We start from the raw sequence: 23676 nt of genomic DNA on the forward strand, positions 1-23676 counted from the left end.
ACCCAGTGAAAACTTATTGGCACGAGATTCAGAATAGAAAGCAGTATTTCTTTACAAAATGCATAACTTATTATGGAATTCACCAGCCAAAATTATAATGTGGCAATTAGCATAAGATGATCTTTAAACAAGATTAAAAAGTTTCATGAATATGACTTATAAATAGCAAGCAGATTTTACAAGTATAAGTGAAACTTTCAAATTCCGAGACAGGAGATCTATGAGTATGCAAGGAGACAAGCTGCAGAAGATGCTTTTTATTTGCCGGCTTTGGAGGTGGAAAGAAAGAATGGATTTTTGGTATAATCCAACAATATCGTCTTGCATTTTAAATGTCCTTTTTGACTGGTTATGTCTTACTATGGTACCTAAAATATTTAAAACAGATTTCGCATTTGCACATTTGACATCTCTCCACTGGGGGAAAAAAACTTTTTTTTTAAATAACAATGTAAAAACACTGAGAAACGTTTCACAGCAGTAAACGGGGTTATTTTATGGAGCTCTAATTCTTAGCAGAGCATCAGCCAAATTGGCTTTTCCTATGTAACTTGCATTTTTCACAGTTTTATATTTTAGCTGTTTCAAATCACATCCCTCCTCCCAAAAAAGAGGGTTTCTGTTTAAGACAGGACAAAATAGCAGAACCCTGCTAACTGATGTTTTGGTAAACCACAATCCCACAAAGACACTGAATGGAAACTCAGGTTTGCAATTCCCTGGAGCAAACGGAGGGAGTTCTTTGTAACTGGGGAATGGGTAACACAAGTAAATAATTTATCTCTGTGTCACACAGTCCACAGGATATGTGCACGGGAGAAATATTACCCTATCTTATTTGAAGCACCATATTGCCCCTAGCATCAGAGCATCAGCATCTGAGCAAAAATGAGATTTTCCTCCATACATATTTATAGCAAAATCACATTTATATCCATCCTGTTGTATGTGAAAACTATAGGAGAACAACTTGTTCTGTAGTCATGCATATTTAAAAATTGCTCGGCGGCAACTGTAAATATGGAATTGTTGCAAATTATATCTATGCACAGGTTTGACTGACAGAAGGTTGGAAAAGTGGAATACATTGGAAAAGTGTGTGTATGAGGCACTTCTAATTATAATTTATTTATTTCAACAAGGATTGAGCCAAGATACCTCAAATAGACTAACTTACAAAATTTGGGATCCATTACTCCTATGGCACTGAAATTTGACAAGGCTGTGGTTGTTTCAGCCTTGCCATTTCAGTACCGCTGAGCTGCTGCATTCAACCAGGGTCACGTAATCATCATTTCCAATCGTCTGTAACAGCTTCCATCAAGTCAATAGGAAAACCAGCAGGAAGGTTAAATTTGATTATGATTGCTGACGTTCCCTACCATCTTCTCATAAGCGAAGAAGTGGGGAAACTAGCAGGAAGTTGCAAAACCAAGGCTAGAAGTGGCTGCTGCCCTCAGGAAGCAAGGGTGTGTGTGAGAGATGCAGCAAAGGAGGGTGCGCAAGAGTGCATGGTGTGGACCAGGGAGGGTACCCAAAAAGTAAGGTTAAGGTAAGGGTCAGAGAGGTTGCGGAAGACTGCAGCGCAGATTAGGAGGGGTACACAAAAGTAGGGTCTGAGGAGTTTGTGGTGCAAGGAGGGGGTGCAAGGTGAAAGACTGGAGGAGGAGGCATGAGTGAAGTACAACTTACCCACACAACTTGCAACCTATGCTACATTGTCCCTGCAAACCTTCCCAAAAGCAAAGTCAATGGGGGAGCCAGCAGCAAATCACTAATGGCTTCTGCTTTCACTGCTTTTTTTGCCTGCCCATGGTCGTTCTCTTGATTGAACAACCTCTGAATCAATCGATATCTCTGAAACAATGACCTAACCGAAACAATGATTCAATAAGTCATGGGTTGTCCAGTTATAATTGAAGCAAGCATTTCTAAATACTTGCTGAAAATGAATAGAAAATTCATTTCATAACATTTATTCAATGTTAATGATTCATTAGTCTTTCAAAATGTCAGCCTGCCTATCACAGAAACAATCCAGTAGATACTAAATGCTAATCATGAATTTAGATTACGAGAGGTGACGCGGCTTTTGTTTATAGAGCCAGTAACAAACCAGAGGAAGGTAAGCCTACATCTGGAGCACTATGTGCAATTTCGAGCACTACATTTCCAGAAGGATTTTAATAGGTTAGAATAGATTCAGAAGATGGTGATGAAAATGATACAGAACTTGAGGACATGAGCTATGGGGACAGGCTGATGGAACTTGGGATATTTAATCTGAAGAAAGAAGGCTAAACGGTGACATAGTATCAGTGTTCAGCTAATAAATGGGTACTATACGGAAGATGGTCGAGAGCTATTTCTCACTGTCACAAAAATTAGGACCAAATATAATGGGCATCAATTGCAATTACCTACATTTCATTTACATGTAAAGAAAGAACTCCTAATGATAGAATCTGTGTAATAGGGAAACAGTCTACCTACAGATTATGGCTTCTCCATCTCTGCACCTTTTTAAGGGCCTGCATGGCCACCACTAAAGGATGATTTAACCTGTATGCCTGTACGTTGCAGGCATTTGGTTTAGATGATCTTTATGGTTCTTTACCAAGTGCATAATTCTTTTATCCTATTTATCACATGGTCGAGATATTTGAATGTCCAGAACATGCTTTAAAAATGAAATTTATAGGAGCAGCCCTCCTACAGAAGCATCTATTTATAATTTATGACATACAGAAACTTCAGAAGGAAAGGATAGAACAATGACTGACTGGAAATTTTATTTATTTTTTATTTGTTTATTTTGTCACACAGTATATATAAGCATCAGTATAAAATAGCTATACAATATATAAGCATATATATAAGCATGAGTATGTAATAACTATATTAATTGGATATAACAAAAGGAAACAATAGGATAGGAACAGTAGGCACAGTGGGATACTAAGTAGTGTATAGTTTATACTGTATAGGTATATACAGGCTATGAAATTATGAGTAGCCCAAAGGAAGTAGAATACCTAATATATAATTATCAGTGAATTTACAAGATTGCGTTGATAGCTATTGTCATAGATGACTAGATACTTTCAAACACATTACAGAAATTCATACTGTTTCTGAAAAGCTTTAGGGCAGAATAACTTGAAAGGTCCTCACCATGTAGAAGTTAGTGAGAAATATGACAAATCGTTACTGAGAAAAGAAAGCTGCCCTTGGAATTTCCTCAGTTTGATCTAGCAAGGGCAAGTCTTATGTAGAAGAAGATACACAGACTAGACTTTTATTGAGAAGTAAAAGCTGTTTAAAAAAGCACTATTTACTCGGAGTTTTCACATAATTCTTTTGTTTAAGGAAACTTCACTTCTTAGATCTACTTTTTTGTTCTGCAACCAAGAATCTTTGATGAAAAGCTTTTGCATAAATTTTTGTAAAACTGACATAATTAGGAGCACTAAATCAATGCAACACTTTTCAGTGAGCATAACTAATGAAGAAGAAAGCAAGCATGTTTTTGGCTCCGCTTCTAAGAGACTGAAAACAAATTTTTCCTAAAACAAGATAGATTGTAAGCAAGCCACATTACCATAACAAACAACAGGTTTACTCTCAAACTCTGATTACGCATATTTATATTTAAAACTGCAAAGGATAAAACATTCAAACAATCATTATTTTTAAAATAATTTCATTTTTAAAAAATATACACAAGAGGCACATATTTAAAATCATTACAACCAAAAAAGCAGTTGCAGACATGAATCCTAATCCTGCCATCCTGTCTATTCATCAAGTCAAAATTAAAATTGACTCGATTGCTTCCTGGTGCAGAGCAAGTTTACGCCAATCAGTTTCCACCGCAGATCAGACTTTGGAATATGTAAGAAATGAGTTCTAATATGCTTGGCTCCAAATTTGTGAATTAAAAAGAAACAAATTCTGTCAAGGCATTTGAAAAAAATAAAGAGATGGCCATATAGTAAACAATAAGCCTGCAAACAATCTGTGGACCCACTTCAAAGAAAGCATGTTTACCATTACTTTGTACAAATAGTTCCTGGATGCATTTTTCTTTCAACTCACCATTCAATTCTATAATTCCAGAAAGTGATTAAAAAGTTACAATTTCCTTTGCAACAGAAAATATCTATGTGAAGTTGATGTTAAATGCTTAGGTTTGGGAATATTTTTAATTTGATAAGCACTATTGTATAAGCGGTGGCTTAGTGGCTAAGATGCTCAGCTTGTCAATCGAAAGATTGGCAGTTCAGCAGTTTGAATCTCTAGTGCTGCATAACGGGGTGAGCTCCTGTTACTTGTACCAACTTCTGCCAACCTAGCAGTTTGAAGGTACATAAAAAAAAATGCAAGTAGAAAAATAGGGACCATCTTTGGTGGGAAGGTAACAGCGTTCTGTGCACCTTTGGCGTTTAGTCATGCCGGCCACATGACCACAGACATGTCTTCGGACAGCGCTGGCTCTTCGGCTTTGAAACGGAGATGAGCATCGCCCCCTAGAGTTGGAACGACTAGCACATATGTGCTAGAGAAATCTTTACCTTTATCTTTATTGTATAAGCAAAACATGTCCAACAACTGTTGGAAATAAAATTGCATGGACTCAAAGACTATGTGGATCATTTCTGCTCCAAGAGGTTTTTGAAGAGCATGGACACTGATGTTATACTTCCTCGTACCTCTTTAGAGAAGCTGTGTCTTTTTATGGATCTGCTTTGTAGCTCTGCAATCCCAGGAAAATATGTATTGGGAGATATGGAGACACTGGCAGCCTGCCCATATTGACTCTGAAGCATCTTGACATATGCTGTCAGCACTTCCTTACTTCAAACACATTCTTGGGAAAATATGCAGCTTCTTTAAAATGATGCCAATAGTTGTGGCGTGCATGCCCCCACATCCCTTCTGGAACACCTTTTCTACTACATATCCAAAGTGTGGCACATTCACGTACATAAGCAGATCTACTGAAATCCTGAAGGACAGTCATTCCAATCAAATTTTTCAACTGAATCTTACAGAAATAGTCCCTGACCTACAATCTATTCAAGGTTACAACGGCGCTGAATAAATGTGATAATGAGCAGTGGGCACTTGGCAACTGATTCATAGCCATTTCCAATCTTCCCTGCTGAATGCTGACTTCTGTAGAAAGTCAATGGAGAAGCCAGCGGGGGAAGGTCACAGGTTGCTGGGGTGTTTTCCCCACCCACATAACCTCCTTCAGTCCCTCTGTGCTGTTCCACACCAGCAACTCACATACCTCTTGCATCCTCATGCACCTTCTCTGACCCTTGCCACACCTCGTGTACCCCTTTGCACCCTCTCTAACCCATGCTGCACCTCTCACAAATACACTCCCTTCCTCTCTCAACTGGCAGTAAATATTTACCTCCTATTAGCCTGGAACTTGCAACTTCCTGCCAGCTTCCTCATTGGCTTTGGTTGTGGGAAGCCAGCAAGAAGTTGCCTCACATAACAACCATGGAAAAGCAATCAAGACTGCAGAGACTTGCTGTCATTAAGTCCTGCTTTACGATCATATGGTTTAGTGACAGAAATTCTATTTCAGCTGCCATTGTAAGTCAAGGACTAACTGTATGTCTGATTCTGATAAATAAGGAAAATCTGCTAAAAATACTGAATATTTTGAAACAGCCTTCACCATCCCTAGCCTATATAATGCTCTGAAAAATCCTATAATACATAAAAAGGTAAGATAGTATTGATTTGGGAAGAGTTTTTAAAAAAACAGACTCAACAACTACACTTCTGTTTGTATAATGGTAAATGGGAGAAGTGGAGAGAATAAAATACTTTTTCACTTAACATTATGTAATTGGACTCATTTACGGAAAAAATGTTTTCCTACCTGACCCGTTTTATAATGTCTTGCAAATTGGTTCACTACTCGGTAATCATTTGCAAAGTATTCCATCAAGATAGAAGGAACTTCAGCAAAGTCAGTAGAACACCTTGTACCTACAGAAGATGATATAGAAAAAAAATCCAAAAATATATATAATAAAAAATACAAGGGAAGCGAAAGTATTTTTTTTTTTCTGTCTCTCTCAACAGACAGTGTTTTCTCAACTTTCCATTTTGCACTCATGATAAAGCTGCACTAACTCATTGTCAAGTAAATATTTCATTTTATAGTATCACTCTGCTCATTGGCAGGAAAGCTAAATTTATACAGTACTCCTACATATTTTCAGCAAATCACAAAGTAAAACAAAATATTTGAACAACCGGGTGAGGCACCTTACAAAGCTGTGAATCACCCCCTTTTATAAACTTAAGCCAGGCTGCAGCAAATCTGGTCTCACTTTAAACATCAAATGTCTAATTGCCTTAACTCTGTGCTTACTTAAAATATCAAACTATGCCTGAGAATTTAATCCTGTCTGCAAATATTATCATCCCCATCTGTCTAATGAGATCACATATCTAACATTCATATTGTTTCCTTTATTGTTTAAGATGTCAATCATTTAAAGAACAGGTTTTTTTGGTTTGCTGCTTCTTTTCGACTATTTCAAGACATCTGATGACGAAATAATTTCTTTCTATCAAAAACGTCATTCCTCAAATCAAGTTTTTCCTCTATTATAATTGCCTATGTACTTCAAGCCTTTCCAGAGTGCCACTTTCTGGAGCAACAAAAACAGTATCTGTTACTTTTCAAAAACTGTACCCAAAGCTTTCTCAGAAAAGGGCAGTGTTGGTTTTTGGAGAGGGAGACTTGAAAGACACAGCATTATAACTTTGAGATGTTATTTCCATCATGGCTAAGAGAATCCCCTGTGGCTGGTGGTCTATATCAGGGTTCTCCAACCTTGTCAACATTAAGACTTGCGGACTTCAACTCCCAGAGTTCCTCAGCCAGCAAAGATTGTGTTAAACGTATTAGAAGGCCAGTATCTTTCATATACAACAAGAACCAATATGTAGTGTACACATCATAAAATACTTGGATTTTAATATTGATTGCTTACCCGTGACATGTTGATAACGTGTTCTTCCCAGCATAGAATGCATAGCATGCCCCATTTCATGGAAGAGATTCTCCATCATTCCAGGAGTGAGCAACGTTGGTAAACCATTACTGGATTGAGGTAAACTTAGCATTATGACAACGACAGGAAGTTGATATACTCCATTTTCTTGCAGTCTGCCTCCACGGATTGTAAAATGACAATCCTATATTTTTTTTAAAAACACATACACACTCACATAAACATTCTCTATCAGAAATATTCAATATTTTGCCATGTTAATATCTTAGAGTAATACCAACACAATAGTTCGGCCTGGTTTGGCCTAGCTGGGCCTGCTTCTTCCCAGGATTAGAATGTTACATTGTCGACTGCAACATTTGTCATCTGCATTATATCTTCATGCATTTTACATGGCCGGTTGAGACTCTTAGGCCATGGCCGTTTTTGGAATTTTTGGGGAAGATGACTGGAGACTGATTTGTGATCTATTGGGGGCCCTATCTGGAAACATCTATCTGGAAACATCTGTGGACACCGCTGACGGGGAGAGAAGTACCACCTCTTTCAGGTTATGGATTTTAGGACTGAGCTTTGGGCAGAGTAGTAGCAATTTTATCATCACAGACTCTATCTGCCTATTATTCCATCTTTTACCATCGTTAAGCCAGCCACCATTTGAAGAGTTATCGGATGATGGGTATCCATTTGGACTTGGTATTACATTCTGCCATCCTAGACATTATCGCCTCTCGTCGGCCTCTATCTCCTATTGTGTATTTATTTATTTATATATGCGATATTCTGCATTGGAACTCTTGCGCTTGCGAGGTGCCCCTGCCTCGCAGGAATGGCCCGCTTCTAGTGAGGGTGGTCCTATTTGTACGGTAAGTGGGAGGGGCAGATATGGCGGAAGTGGGGAATCATATCGTTTTGTGGGGTCGTGCGCTCGATGTTTGCAGGCGATTGCGCGCCCCGATCCCTCTGACTTCTCCCGTTCCCCGGATGGTCAAGACCCTCAGAGCCTGGGCCTCCGGCTTATGCTATGCAACGCATGATCCGTGGTCAATAAGGCCCCCCTAATACACGATCTTATCCAGGGGGGCGCCGCGGATCTTATAGACGTTACGGAAACCTGGTTGGGCACTGAAGGGGGCGTGCCCCTTGTTGAAATGTGCCCACCGGGTTTCCGTGCATTTCATCAGCCGAGAGCTCAGGGTAGGGGTGGGGGGGTGGCGGTTGTTATTAGAGAAGGTCTAGAGCCGAGGGAGACCACTGTACCTCAGATTGCCGGGTGTGAATCCCTCTTTGTGAGGTGGGGTCATAGGTGTCAGATGGGCTTGTTTGTCACGTACCTGGCTCCTTGCTACGTGACAGCTGCCCTGCCCGAGCTCCTGGAGGTGCTGGCCGGAGAGGCGGTGGAGACCCCCAGACTTATAGTCATGGGGGACTTCAACTTGCCATCATCCGGCACATCATCGACAGCAGCTTGGGAGTTCACGGCTTCCATGACGGCCTTGGACCTGACTCAAGTAGTTGATGGCCCTACTCACATTGGGGGTGGCACACTGGACTTGATTTTTATCTCTGGTCAGTGGTTGAAGGATCTGGACTTGAAGGAAATAGTCACAGAACCTTTGTCATGGTCAGATCACTATCTCCTTCGCCTGGACTTTCTGACCGCCGCCCAACACCGCAGGGAGACGGAGCCAATACGTTGGTTCCGTCCCAGGCGCCTGATGGACCCGGAGAGGTTCCGGACGGAGCTTGGGCCGTTTCCTGAGGGTCTGGCTCACGGCACGGCTGAAGAACTAGTCGCGGCCTGGGAACGGGCTGCGGCGGGGGCTTTAGACCGTGTCGTGCCTTTGCGGCCTCTGACCCGGCGTAGGTCCCAACCGGCTCCTTGGTTTTCCGAGGAGCTGAGGGGGATGAAACGCCGGAGAAGATGCCTAGAGAGTTCTTGGAGGTCCAGTCGTTCGGAGGCTGATCGGACACTAGTTAGGTCCTATAATAGGACCTACCTAGTGGCACTGAGGGAAGCGAGACGTTGCTACGTCTCCTCCCTCATTGCGTCGGCAGATAACCGCCCGGCCGCCCTGTTTCGGGTGACTCGTTCCCTCCTTCAACAGGGGGAGCGGGATGACCCGTTGCAGGGACGAGCTGAGGAGTTTAGTGGTTATCTATACGATAAAATCGTTCAGCTTCAGGACGGTCTGGACCAAAAAATTTTAATTTGTATTTTAAATTATATATTGTATTGTTTGTTTTTATTTTTGGCTGTACACCGCCCTGAGTCCTTCGGGAGAAGGGCGGTATAAAAAAATTGAATAAATAAATAAATAAAAATAAATAAATAAAATTGGGTAGATCCGGGTGAGATGTCGGAGGGCGGTCTTGTTGAGATTGTTTGGGATGAGTTTGACCCTGTGGCTCCTGAGGACATGGACAGGTTGCTGGGTAGGTTGAACGCCACCACGTGTTTACTGGACCCGTGCCCCTCCTGGTTGGTACTGGCCACTCAGGAGGTGACACGAGGCTGGCTCCAGGAGATTACGAATGCTTCTTTGGTGGAGGGGGTCTTTCCGGCCGCCTTGAAAGAGGCGGTGGTGAGGCCCCTCCTCAAGAAGCCTTCCCTGGACCCAGCTGTTTTAGGTAATTATCATCCAGTCTCCAACCTTCGTTTCGCGGCAAAGGTTGTAGGGAGTGTGGTGGCATGTCAATTACCCCAGTACCTGGATGAAACTGTCTATCTAGACCCGTTCCAGTCCGGCTTCCGGCCCGGATACAGCACTGAGACAGCTTTGGTCGCGTTGGTGGATGATCTCTGGAGGGCCAGGGATAGGGGTTATTCCTCTGCCTTGGTCCTATTAGACCTCTCAGCGGCTTTTGATACCATCGACCATGGTATCCTGCTGCATCGGTTGGAGGGATTGGGGGTGGGAGTCACCGTTTTTCGGTGGTTCTCCTCCTATCTCTCCGATCGGTCGCAGACGGTGTTGACAAGGGGGCAGAGGTCGGCCCCGAGGTGCCTCACTTGTGGGGTGCCGCAGGCGTCGATTCTCTCGCCCCTTCTGTTCGACATCTATATGAAGCCGCTGGGTGAGATCATCAGTGGTTTCGGTGTGAGGTACCAGCTGTACGCTGATGACACCCAGCTGTACTTTTCCACACTGGACCACCCCAACGAAGCTATCCAAGTGTTGTCCCGGTGTCTGGAAGCCGTACGGGTCTGGATGGGGAGAAACAGGCTCAAGCTCAATCCCTCCAAGACAGAGTGGCTGTGGATGCCGGCATCCCAGTACAGTCAGCTGCAGCCGTGGCTGACTGTTGGTAGCGAGTCATTGGCCCCGATGGAGAGGGTGCGCAACTTGGGCGTTCTCCTGGATGAACGGCTGTCCTTTGAAGATCATCTGGCGGCCGTCTCCAGGAGGGCTTTTTACCAGGTTCGCCTGGTTCGCCAGTTGCGCCCCTTTCTAGACCGGGATGCCCTATGCACGGTCACTCACGCTCTCGTGACGTCTCGTCTGGATTACTGCAATGCTCTCTACATGGGGCTCCCCTTGAGGTGCACCCGGAGGCTCCAGTTAGTTCAGAATGCGGCTGCGCGGGTGATAGAGGGAGCCCCTCGTGGCTCCCATGTGACACCTCTCCTGCGCAGACTGCACTGGCTACCTGTGGTCTTCCGGGTGCGCTTCAAGGTTTTGGTGACTATCTTCAAAGCGCTCCATGGCATAGGGCCGGGATACTTACGGGACTGTCTGCTGCTACCGAATACCTCTCACCGACCCGTGTGCTCTCACAGAGAGGGACTCCTCAGGGTGCCGTCGGCCAGACAGTGCCGGCTGGCGACACCCAGGGGAAGGGCCTTCTCTGTGGGGGCTCCCACCCTCTGGAACGAGCTTCCCCCAGGACTTCGCCAACTTCCCGACCTCCGAATCTTTCGCCGCGAGCTTAAGACACATCTATTTATTTGCGCAGGACTGGACTAGATTTTAAATTCAAATTGGTTTTAATGGGGATTTTATTATTTTTATTATTATTATTATTTTAATTATTTTAATTATTCGACCAATTATAATAAGTTTTTTAATGGATATTTTATTTGTATTTATATGTATGTTTTTATCTGGTTGTGAACCGCCCTGAGTCCCTAGGGAGATAGGGTGGTATAAAAATATGAAAAATAAAATAAATAAATAAATAATAACAATTTGTAAGTGTCAGAAACTGTTTACAATTATAGCATTATGTAAAATTTTAATTTTTAAACTATATCAAAATATATCAAAACTTGAATTATGTTTATTGCTGACTAAGCAAAACAAGTCCTTTTGCAGGACTTAAACTTCTACATATTTTATATATTTCTTTTCTAGTTTCCTTTTAATTTCAACTGAACACCAAATCCCTGAATTAAATTTGAATGAAATTTAATGCACACCTGCCAACCAATATTTAGTAAGTATGTTCTCTGGGCTTTGAGAGATCTCACTTTCTGTAGATGATGAGTTATTTTTGAAGGATTACAGAAATTCCTATCTCCACTAAGCATTTCATTCCAATAGTATATGAGAATTTCCTAATTAAAGTGCCTTTTGGAAAGCTATGGGGACTTCCAGAACAAGGGAATGAGGAAAGCTCCTTCCATGAGCTTTCACTCAGTCATAGATCCTAAAATGTAACAGTGTAATTTTATACTTTTAAACATATTCTCACCAGGAAGCAATACCTTTGCATAGGACTTTACTATCAGATCTAAGGATGAGACCCATATGTATATTGCTTAACATAATGTTCCAAAATGGCCAAGACCAAGCAAGAAATATCTAAGATGATAGTGTTATTAAAACATGTAATTAATAGACAGAATTTTATATCTAGTGTAATCTAATTTAACCATCTTTGAAGGAAAAACACTTTCCAAACATATTCATTCTGATTTGGAAAAAGTAGTTTTTAAGATTACCATTCATTTTAAAATTAAACCCATCAGCCCAAACCAACCATTTTATTTATAATAATGAAAAATTATAAAAGTTATAGTTCAGCTACATCTGAAGAGATATACCTAAATTCTGATATAATAGAATTCATTAGTTGAGTTATGTCTACTTTTCTGTCCTTAAAAATATTCAAAGTTGAATAAATATATAAAGAATAATTTATTTTAATTCCAATATGGTTTGTGTTTCAATCAAGGAATATTGTCATTTACAAAAGGCTTACTGGATAGTCCTATTTGAAATAGATTTTGATTTCAAATGCAAGTATTTGTTTCTGATATAACCAAAGGAAAATAGGAACTCATGCTCCATTGATCTTTCAGAACATGTAAAACTTTATCTTCTTGGATATGCCTTAAAACAGGGGTCCCCAACCCCTAGTCCATGGACTGCCACTGGTCCACAGCATGCCATAAACTGGGCCACACAAACAAATGAAGGCCCATCTGCACGATGTAGGCAGCACACGAAACCACACTCCCTTCAGTCCATGGAAAAACCACTCTCCCTGATTTGGGGCCTGCTGTCTTAAGAGAACATAGCCAATGGCCAAAATATTCTGTACGCACTAAAATGAAGAAAGGAGTTTTAACTGTGTGACATTATATCACAAAAGAACTAAAGCATTAAAGCATTCTTTCTCCAAAATCTCAAAGTGATGGGATTTTTCATGTCCTCATTTAAGTCTATGTTAAATGTTAAACAATGGCCACTGAAAGTCATCATCTTTTCAGGCCGCAATTCAGGAGCTGGTCAGCCTGGCAGTTCTGGATGTCTGAGGTGGCACAGAAGGAATTTGAAAGTATCTACTTCTAACGCAGGTGACATAAAAAAGGTAGGTAGTGTATTCTAATTCTCAATCATCCGCATTATTTTTGTATTCTTAAACATGTTATTATTGCAAAAATACCAAAAAACCCACTTGGATTTTCTTTAACTCAGTTTTTTTTTAACCAAATGTACTTTAAATGGGATATCCTTGATTTACTCTGAATAATCAAATATGTTTTATATTTTACTATCTATTAATTTTTGGAGGGTGGGGATAAGATAAATTCAAAGCGATCATTGATGTTAGAGAGTTACCTGATGAGGCTTGTCTGGCCTTTGAAAAAAGTCACAGTAAATATATCCCAATAATCCTTCTTGTTCATGGACAACTGCCTAAAAATAAAACGTGAAAGTTGAAAATTTTGCCATGGTAACGAGCGCTGATAATTTCATAACAAAAACTAAATATTAAAAACTGCTTAACTGCATTCCACATTTGATTTTCATCTAATAATGGAGGCAGGTTGAAGACAGAATCAGCCTTAGCGGAATCCTAGTTGCTCACCGAAAACAACTCAGTGATTGCTAGAGCCTGAAGCCTACAAATGTTCATAAGCCTAGTAAATCTGACTGGTGTTTTTTTTCCCCTCAATCACAAATTTAACACCAATCATCAATTTCAATAATTTCTCCAAGTCAAATCAAATAAATTATGATTGATGAAACAGAATTTCAACAAGGTTAAAGCAGAACTAATTTAGCATAGATTCAACTCAAGTAGTGTAATCAAAGTTTTAAATAGATAGTAGAGAAAGATTATTATTGTTATTCCCACTTTCTAGATGTAGTATCTTTATTGCTTTTATCTCTTAACTTCGAGATATTTGGAAATTAAATCTCTTACCAATTTACGAACATCCTCACACCACACTTCTCCCTTTTCAGGCTGTTCAGCATAGAGAGAGACTCCTAGAAGCTTATTAAACAAAATGTTCAGTCCATCCATACATGCCCCAAGAGAGAAAAAGGGACAATATAGACTTGGTTCAATATTATACCTAAAACATCCAAAAAGAACATGTGTTACAAAAGAACATAAGGCTAACCCTCTTAAATACATCACAAACTAGGTGACTTTAGGTCAGTCACTCTCTTTCAGTTCAATCCACTTCTCAGAGTTCTTGTTGTGGTAAAATAGGAGGTGGAAGGTGTATTGGATATGTTCATTGTCCATAAAGGCAAGATACAACTAAATAAAATAAAAATAAAATCATCTGATATTTTATATACATTGATACACTTATAAATGCATTTGCTAATGAGACTGGAATTTTAGAGAAATTGCTAGTCTTCTTCCACAAATGCAAATTATGTATGAAAAAGGCATTTTAGATAGTTGTATTTCCACTGCTCTCTACGCTTATTTGACTCACATCAATGGATATTCTTTCTAAAGCAAAGAAAGTCAACAGCCTATTGACATCATACTGGATGTTACCACTCGATGTGAGGAAAGAAAACAGCTGGATAATGGACTCACACATCATCTTGTATTAGGCATGATGTCAGATCAGAATAGTTACACAAAACCTAATAAGCACATTCCTAAATATTAAGAGTCTGCAATATATTTGTATATATTGTACAATATATCTGCACTAATGTTAATCTTCTCATCATTCCCATCACCCATCTCCTTCCACTTATGACTGTATGACTGTAACTTTGTTGCTTGTATCCTTTCAATTTATATTGATATTGTTTCCTGATTGCTTATTTGTACCCTAACATTAAGTGTTGTACCTTATGATTCTTGATGAAGGTATCTTTTCTTTTATGTACACTGAGAGCAAATGCACCAAGACGAATTCTTTGTGTGTCCAATCACACTTGGCCAATAAAAAATTCTATTCTATTCTATTCTATTTCTATTCTATTCTATTTGGTTCTCAATATATTGATTATGCCATATGAAGTAAGATGACTTGATGGTAGGAAACTATCAGTGTTGAGAGTGTAGTAAACAATTTAAGGACATAGTAACACCTACAAAAGACAGTTAGAAGACTGGCAAAATGCATCTACAACTGGCAGTCAGAAAGTATGATGAAAACTTTTTAATTTCACAAAATTTGGACAGATTCAACTACAGTTTCAATTGGCAATCTGGTAATATATTAGATCAAGCCAAATCCAAAAATGCTATGGAATTCCTGGAAGCTTGGCATTCAGACATATATCATTTATCACTAGACATGTAAAGGCCATTTAAAAGATACCATCAAAAGCCTTTAAAAAAATTTTTTTAAGGAATTTATGTGGCAGATTACTTGCATTATTCCAGGTGACCAATAAACCAGTTCATAAGAAAAATATATAATCCCTATGATCAAAATAAAAGGCAGTTAAATTAATCAAATACAAGTGGATGGTTTTGCAAATGCTTCCTGGGAACCTTAACTAGTCCCAAAATACTGAACAGAGTATTCTTTTCCACCTTCTCTCTAATGTTCCTGCTTATCTTTGTCTTCCTTTCTGGGCTTGCAGGCCTTTCAAAAGAACTATGGATTACAGCCCTTCCTTAAACTTTGGAAATCCATCTGAAGCCTGGAAGTATTTTGAGAATCAAAATGATATTCAAGCCTTTCTACAGCATTCCAGCTTCCTAATATAATGTAATGTAATTATCGTTGATCGTGTAGGTGTATTGTATTGCATTACATTACATTGTAATGTATTGTATTGTAATGTATTGTTTGCTTTTTAGAGCAGATTTTGCAATTTATATCAGAAGTAACATTAGACTAATATATCAACTAAACAACTGAATAGAAAACTTTTTATTGTGTGATAGCCCAACATACATAGCAATAAAGCTGATAAATTAAAGAGGACATTGTTTTATTTGAACTGAAATCCTGATTCACATTAAAAGGAACAGTTTGCAGGACTGGTGGAGGTTTGTGAAGGGGAAAGAATCCAAGGATTTCAGTTTGGCTCAATAAGATTTTTATAGGCAAGAAATCAGGTCAACTGGTCCAATGAAGAAAATAAAGTTTGTTCATTATTCTTATGAACAGCACGATTCAAACATTAAAGACTGTGCTACTAAAGGGCAATAATTTCAGTGGGCCATGATAAACAATTATATCAAAGCCTGTATGCTTTCAGTGGTTTAAACAAAATACAGTCATATAAAATTACCCTCAATTAGACTGAACATTTGGGGAAAATATGTTGTGTATGACTGCCATCAACTTCACTGAATGGGTTTTTGATAGCCGTAATAATTATGAAAATTATTACATTCAAATATCTATTACAAATTATTCAGCTGAGATTTCATGCGGCGCTCATCAAACAGTAAAGATTCTGTATTGTGTTGTCAATAAAATAATAAACCTTTAAGTAAAGGGTGTTCCACCGAGTGGGGATTTACCACAGAGAGAACCTTTCAATTTTGCCCACACACTTGAGGATGGGAGGTTCCTCAACATACTTTCTCTAGAGGTCCTGATCACACAGTCAGTTTTGGCCACAAAATTGCCTCATCTTAGGCTAAGATATTGGATTTAACTCACAATCACCCATGGCTTTGTGGTTAAGACACATTTTGAAGCAATCTTTTCCACAGTCCAAGATTTACAGTGTATTATATATACTGTATATCCATTTCATGAACTCTGTCTTTGTCTCTCCAGACTGCACCCTTAAACAGACTTAAGAGATAATCAATGTCTCAGATCCTTAACTTACAATATTTATTGTGTGGCATCCATGTGTACATGTGTACGTGCATTTTTCCTCATTTATAAACAAAATCTTAATAAATATTTTTCAAAATTCAGAGAAATGCATACTTAGCTACCATTTTAACAGTTGAAATAAAACAGATCACCCAAAAATTATCACCTAGACCTGCAGGGTGCCTTCAACCAACTAAGTTTAATTTGATGTTTGAGATTTCTAAATAAGCAAACATAGGAAACCCTACTCAGCTTCATGAGATTTATTCCCAAACATACAATTACAGCCTTAGTAAGAAATACAGTCTATCAAAAGCTTGTGAATTGTATCCTCAAGCACTTTTTCAATCAAGACTGGAAATTTGCTAGTCCATGCACAGACCAGTCCTAATTGATTCATAATTATGTCTTAATCTGTCCTGTAGGACTTATTGTCAAATATCTATATACAGGATTGGAGTCTCAGACGCCTGAGCATGTTTAATTAAAATTAAGTCGTGCTAATAAATTACATTCTAAAATCCAATAGAAGAGAATATATGTAGCTCAGGGTTGAACTAAGTCCTTGGTGCTCTCTGGGCTTGATTATTTGCTTACAAACATTTCATTACCCAAATAGAATAGAATATAATTTTTTATTGGCCAAGTGTGATTGGACACACATGGAATTTGTCTTGGTGCATATGCTCTCAGTGTACATAAAAAGATCATCAAGAATTCTAAGGCAGAGGTCTCCAACCTTGGCAACTTTAAGCCTGGAGGACTTCAACTCCCAAAATACCCCAGCCAGCTGGCTGGAGTTTTCTGGGAGTTGAAGTCCACCAGACTTAAAGTTGCCAAGGTTAGAGACCCCTGTTCTAAGATACAACACTTAATGATAGTCATAGGGTACAATAGGTAACATCATGAGTGCTAGTGAGTGTTGGGTTTGCTCCCTGTTTTTATACAATAGCTTGCCCTGCCAGTGTTGGTAGGGTGTGTGGTTTTCTCCTTGTACTTTCTTGATAAGGATATTGTTTCCAGCTTGTTTATTTGTCTGCTATTAATCCCCACTTATCAGGCTGCTGGACATGATGTGTTCTGGTCTTTTTGTTTTCTTCTTACCTTTTTTAGTGTGTATTTTGAATGGTGTGTAAATTTGGTTTATCTTTAAGTGTCTATGGATGGCTGACCTGTCTGAACGCCAAACTTCCAGAAATCCCCCAGCATTTTTTGTTTAGCTTGGACTAGGTTTCTTAGTTTCTCAGTTGAAACTATTGTTGACTCTGTCTATGTGTTGGGAGATTAAGGGGTTTTCACTGTGTCTGGGGTTCAAATTCTAAAGCCTCACATTGCCTGTTTCTGGTACAAGAAAATACACATCTTAAATTAATTAAAAACGGTCTAGCAATTTTTAAATATATGCAGCAAACTTATTTTTCTCAAAAGCTTTATTTTTTTTAGAAGTCATTTATTAATTTAATTGCATTACTTCAGCTTATATGCTTCTCTGAAAACCCAAAGCAGTTTACAATTACAATATTATATTAAAATACACAAAATTAATTGTATAAACTGAAATAACAAAAAGTCCCTAATGTGGCACCATCTGGGCACCAAAAGCCTTCGGATATCTCTAAATGCCTCTCTAAAGACCCCTGTTTCATGGTTCTTCAAAAATATAGTACTGAGGGGATTTTAATATAGAGAGCAAAAGCAATAGTATCACAGACCATTATTAAAAAATGCAATTCTGAGTAGAATGCAAATCACATTACTAGTACGTGATCTAAAAGACTGCTCATCCAAAATAAAACTTTTCAGTTGTGAAAAAAATAATGAAATTTAGGCAAGAACTCCCCCTAGTGTTGAAGTATCTGAAAATGCTATTGCCGTAATAATAGAGCAAAGCTGAAAAGATTTTGCTGTACCGGATAATAAGATTTACCTGTTTCCTTGCCCTTCCAAAATAATTCACTGCAATTATAGGATCCTCCGAACTGACTCTGAAGATAATTAAAGTGATTATTGGTAGATTTCGCTGCTCTTTTTAGTTTTAAGTTCCAATTTAAGGTATTGACGTGGAAAAATATCTTATTTGGGCAGGAAGAACCCAAAAAAAGAGTTATCAGAGACTGAACCTAATCTTTCATGCCTAACAACTCTTAATAATAACTAAAAAACCACAGAGGTTAACAGAAGGACCCAATGCTCACCTCTCAGCACGCAAGATACCACTAAGGTATGGGTGATCCCAAGGCATTAATTTCTGAAAATGAAAGAAACCAAATTTTGAAACACTAACAGAGTATTTTAGTAGGTATCACATCGGTGGTTAACTTATTATGAATGATATTGTAATATACTTTACATAGGGTTGTGTTTTTGAAAACTTTAGCCCTAGTTTTTGAATACACGCACTATTTTATTAAGTCTACATAATTAAAGTATTAAAAATATACAAAAACAGAAACAAAGGCAGAAACAAAAAAAAGATAATGACCCAGTTAACTTTATAAAATTTGTGCAGTTTTTCAAAGTCTGATCTCATTCTTCTGAACCTTATATCAACCCTGAATAGGTCTAATTTAAGATACCATATTATATTTTCTATCTTAAGTTTTTATTTGTTATAGTGAAAGCAGTATCTATCTTGCAGCATGCTATTTCTTAAAAATATTAATACTGAAACCAAATGTTGAAATGACATGAATACAAAAATAAAAAGGAAAGTTATACATCAAGTCAATTTATTGTTGTAATTATTGAAAATATTTTTCAAATTATGGTTCAACTTAGATTAGTTATAAGGGGGGAAAATGCATCACTTACTGATTTGAACGGATATAGTTTCATTTTCATACCTTCCATCATTTCAAAATCCTTTTGAGTGCTACAAAACAATTTTATAATTAACTTTTCTTTAAATAATTTTAATTAATTTGTATAAAGATAAATATAACTTAAGCAAAAACAGAATAAAATGTTATCAGAGAGAGAAATGCAATTTCTTCATTTCTTTGACTGTTTCAACAACATATAATACTAAGAAATTATATGGGAATCTTTCCTTCTTCTATTAGAAAATAATTAAGATTTCAGAAATTACTCATCACTGTCTTAGGACAGAGCCTGAGTGGCTCAAGTTCATCTAGCTGGCTTTGTGCCTAAGGCAGAAGTAGAACTCAGGTCTCCTAATTTCTAGCTGATAAATTAATATTACACCAAGCTGGTTCTATAAGTGTTTGTATTAGTATAAAATTATAAAAGGATTTTTGCCTTGATACAAGACGAAATTGCTCACTTAATTAATAAAATTAAATTTGAAAAAAGGACTCACCGGCTGGATAATTTATCCGAAAGCTTTGTCAGAAACTGCATTACTGTCTCTAAAAAAAAGAAATATAAGAAACTTTTGAGAAATAATAACACAACTTTAGGCTTTATATAAAATAAACATATTTACTAAACTGCCTATAATTAAAAACTGAATTAAAATCACACTGAAAAAGGCTGAATATATTAGTAATCAGTATTTCAGTACTCAAAATTGCTATAAACAATACTAAAACTGAAAATATATTGGTATATAAATCCAAATCTCTGAAGATAACAAAGGTTATTTTGAGCCCTGTGGAGATGGACACAAATAAAATGGGCACCATTTAATAAACAGTGATGTTTAAGACTGCATATAAGATGAAAACCTGGTTATGGTAGTTGTTGTTTGCCAGCTACCTTATTCAGTTATTGTTTGAAGTTACAAGGGTACTGTTGCCTTTTAGCCTAGCATCAGACATGGCTGAAGGGAAGAGGGTTTTTCCATGAAACAGGAAGCTTAAACCCTGACTTCTAGGGGAGAAAAGGTGTCAATCCTGTCACATCAGAGGTGGGTTTCAGCAGTTTCTGACCAGTTCTGGAGAACCGGTAGCTGAAATTTTGAGTAGTTCAGAGAACCGGTAGTAAAAATTCTGACTGGCCCCGCCCCCATTTATTCCCTGCCTCCCAAATCCCAGCTGATTGGGAAATGGGGATTTTGCAGTACCCTTCCCCTGGAGTGGGGAGAAAATGGAGATTTTACTGTATCCTTCCCCTGGATTGGGGAGGAAATGGGGATTTTACAGTATCTTTACCCTGGATTGAGGACGGAATGGAGATTTTACAGTATCCTACCCCTGGATTGGGGAGGGAATGGAGATTTTATAGTATTCTATCCTTGCTACGCCCACCAAGACACACCCACAGAACTGGTAGTAAAAAATTTTGAAACCCACCACTGTGTTACATGATAGTCATTTATAATCAGTTTATGTACTCTGCTTGATATGTTGTTTTTCTTTTTATTGTCCCTTGCAGAAAGTTTGGAGAGAAAAGAATTATGAGAAGCAGGCACACTATAGATAATATGCAACAAAAGCAATGTTCTGGCAGTTGCTAGCATATTACACAAACAGACCATTTTGTGAAGGGGGGAGAACTGCACTATTTGTGCAGTGTGTGCTCATGACTGCTGGTCTCAGTCAATTACTTTTGATACGTCTTTCCCTTGTGTATATGATTATTCTCTTGTAATCCCTTTCTCTCCAATGAATGTAATATATAAACATTAATTCCTTAATTATCCCAGCTTCAAGATGAGCATTCCAAAGGTGGGAGAGCAGTTAGAAAACAAACAAAAAACAAAAATGTGAAACTGTTTAATCTTCTCAGTTTTGAGCTGGAAAGTAAGGAGGTAGAATTAGCATCTGTTTTGCTTAGGGATAGAGATGCCAGTGCCAATTGTGGTTGTTAAACATGGACTACCTGTATTAGTATTTAAACCAAAACATGGAAACTTCAGCCTTAAACTAGACTATTCCCTGAACCTATACACACAAAAACAGCAAATTTAATATGTATCAATAATCAATGCAAAAATATTAATAACAAAGTATAAAACAATAACAGTGCTTCCATTTAAAGATTTTATTGACATTTGGTTATTTGGAATTTGTTTCTTAAAGATCAAATTAATTTACAATGTTGATCATAGTATGCCGAGGTGGCAATCTACTCTAGCAAAAAGTTATTTTTTAAAAAAAATAAAATCCCATAAACTTTTAGACGATTACAAAAAGTAGTCATTATATTGCTAGCAAAAAGTCGGTCCTAATTCCATGCAGTAGTTTGCATAGCTAGCACTGGCTCCCATCTCTTCATTCTCTTTCAGTGCAAAGATGCATTTACCTGGGGTCTGGGCCATTGTTCCCTGAAGGGCTCGATGAGCAAATGTATCATAGCCAACTAACTGGGCCAGAGTATTTCTACTGGCAAGCAGTTCATCTAAACATTGCAGTTGCTGACCATTCGGGTATAGAAAAACTTTGTAGGCGACTTCACGTACCTAGTATTAAACAACAATAAAAGCAATGGATACACATAGACACAAGCATAATTAAAACCAAAATAAATGATAACAAAACACTGACAAGTGTTTTTTGTCAGGTCAACCTGTTCTACCCATTTATGGAAGACAGCATACTGCTTCCATCCCATAATTGGGTAGACCAGCTTGCCCTGACAAAAAATCTTTCCCCTGGTATACCTGACAAAGGGAGGAGAACCTGTGGCTTAGAGGTTAATACATCTACCTAATATGCAAGTAGCCTGGGTTCAAATCCCAGAAGGGTATGGCTAGCTGATGAGCGCTAAATAGCTTGAAATAGATCTATACTAGTTTCCCTTTATTTCTTTGTCGGTAAAAACATAAATTTAACACTAAATTACTGACAGTTAAACTATCATCTGCCTGTATAAAAGGGCTTCTATATTAGAGTAACTCCAAAAAATAAAGAGTTTACAACTATGCCCTCAATTTGTTGACCTCAATTATCAGATTTCAGGTGCAATGCCCATCTGTTCTCCCTCTTGTGATAGCTCATTATCACAATGAAAAGACTGATCAATATTGTTACATATAACAAATAAGACTATTTTTATGTATGTATCTTGTATTTTTATTCCTTTTTTTGTATTTATTACAAAGTACCTATTCGGCTGTGTCACGGGGTGTTTTAAACTATACCACTGCATAGTTTGATTTGGTGGCTTCAAGACACCAAAAGAGTTAATAATACAAGTCCTTAAACAACACACTTAAGAACTCACCACCTACTGTTCCTTACTATTCTCCACTCTTCCCCACTGCTGCTGCTACTCCTGCTACTCCAACTCTTGCAAGTGCTGCTAGAAAACTCCATCTCTTTCTGGTTGCTTTACTTCCACCAACATACCCTTTCCTTCCCTCATGTGTATCACAGCTTTTATAGTCAGCTTGGCTGTGCTGATAAGTGAATTGGTGAGAAGGCTTAAAAAGAAGGGTGCTGCACAGGTGCTAGCAATTTTCGGGGCAGCCTGACCTCTCTCACAGGTTGTCAGAAGATATAGCCAAGAGAAAAGAGCTGGAAAGAGTTAACACCCCCTTTTCTTCCTACAAGACAAGGTTAAGCTTCCTGTCCCCCTGAGAAATCATTTTCCCTTCAGCCACATCTAACGCAAGGCCTGAAAGGGAATGCTCTGAACGGCAAATGATTGCTCCAATTTACAAACCAGAAGAACTTCTGATGCTGGAAGACTCTGCTGTGTTGTATAATTAAGCCTCAATCAAATTCTCAGAACCAGTAGGAAGGCTTTCATAATTGAGTTTAATGCATGAATCCTAAAATTTTAATGCCCGATGACTCTATTTTATTCCTATGCCTGAGGTTCAGAATAGCGCTCCAATCTTCATTTTTCTTTAGCACCACCAAAAAAATACCAAAAGCCAGAAAAAGTACACCAGAGTTGACCTCTTCTGCAATATAAATAATGTTGTGTTTCTCTGCTTGGTCCCTTAATTCTGAAAGGTTCTCCTTTTCCTTGGAGGCAGGTGATGAAAGAAACCTATCATTCGGCTTTCCTGTACATTCTAGTTCATTCTTGTAAATTAACAATACCCCTACCAGACCAAATTCCTACACCCATTTATTCTACAGGAGTGTTTCTAGTTGTAATCAGAGGTGGGCGGCACATGAATTAACAACCTGTTCACCCAGCACCAAAAATTTGACGACCTGCGCATGCGCGTTGCTTACACACTCGGCTTTCACACATGCACAGAGCTTAAAA

General features: G+C 38.4%; 1 protein-coding gene across 1 annotated transcript in view; it reads right to left on the bottom strand.

Moving 5' to 3' along the window:
* MIPEP (mitochondrial intermediate peptidase) overlaps positions 1-23676 on the bottom strand; it is a 60215-nt gene that overhangs the window by 23224 nt on the left and 13315 nt on the right. Inside the window, exons 7-14 of the mRNA XM_058185816.1 lie at positions 21757-21913; positions 19871-19919; positions 19363-19423; positions 18747-18799; positions 13710-13863; positions 13121-13198; positions 7032-7236; positions 5906-6015 (exon numbers count right to left, since the gene is read on the bottom strand). Of these exons, the coding sequence (XP_058041799.1) occupies positions 5906-6015; positions 7032-7236; positions 13121-13198; positions 13710-13863; positions 18747-18799; positions 19363-19423; positions 19871-19919; positions 21757-21913 (867 nt within the window). The remainder of the gene's footprint in view (positions 1-5905; positions 6016-7031; positions 7237-13120; positions 13199-13709; positions 13864-18746; positions 18800-19362; positions 19424-19870; positions 19920-21756; positions 21914-23676) is intronic.

Source organism: Ahaetulla prasina, chromosome 5, assembly GCF_028640845.1.
Source record: "Ahaetulla prasina isolate Xishuangbanna chromosome 5, ASM2864084v1, whole genome shotgun sequence".
In the NCBI taxonomy this organism is placed as follows: Eukaryota; Metazoa; Chordata; class Lepidosauria; order Squamata; family Colubridae; genus Ahaetulla; species Ahaetulla prasina.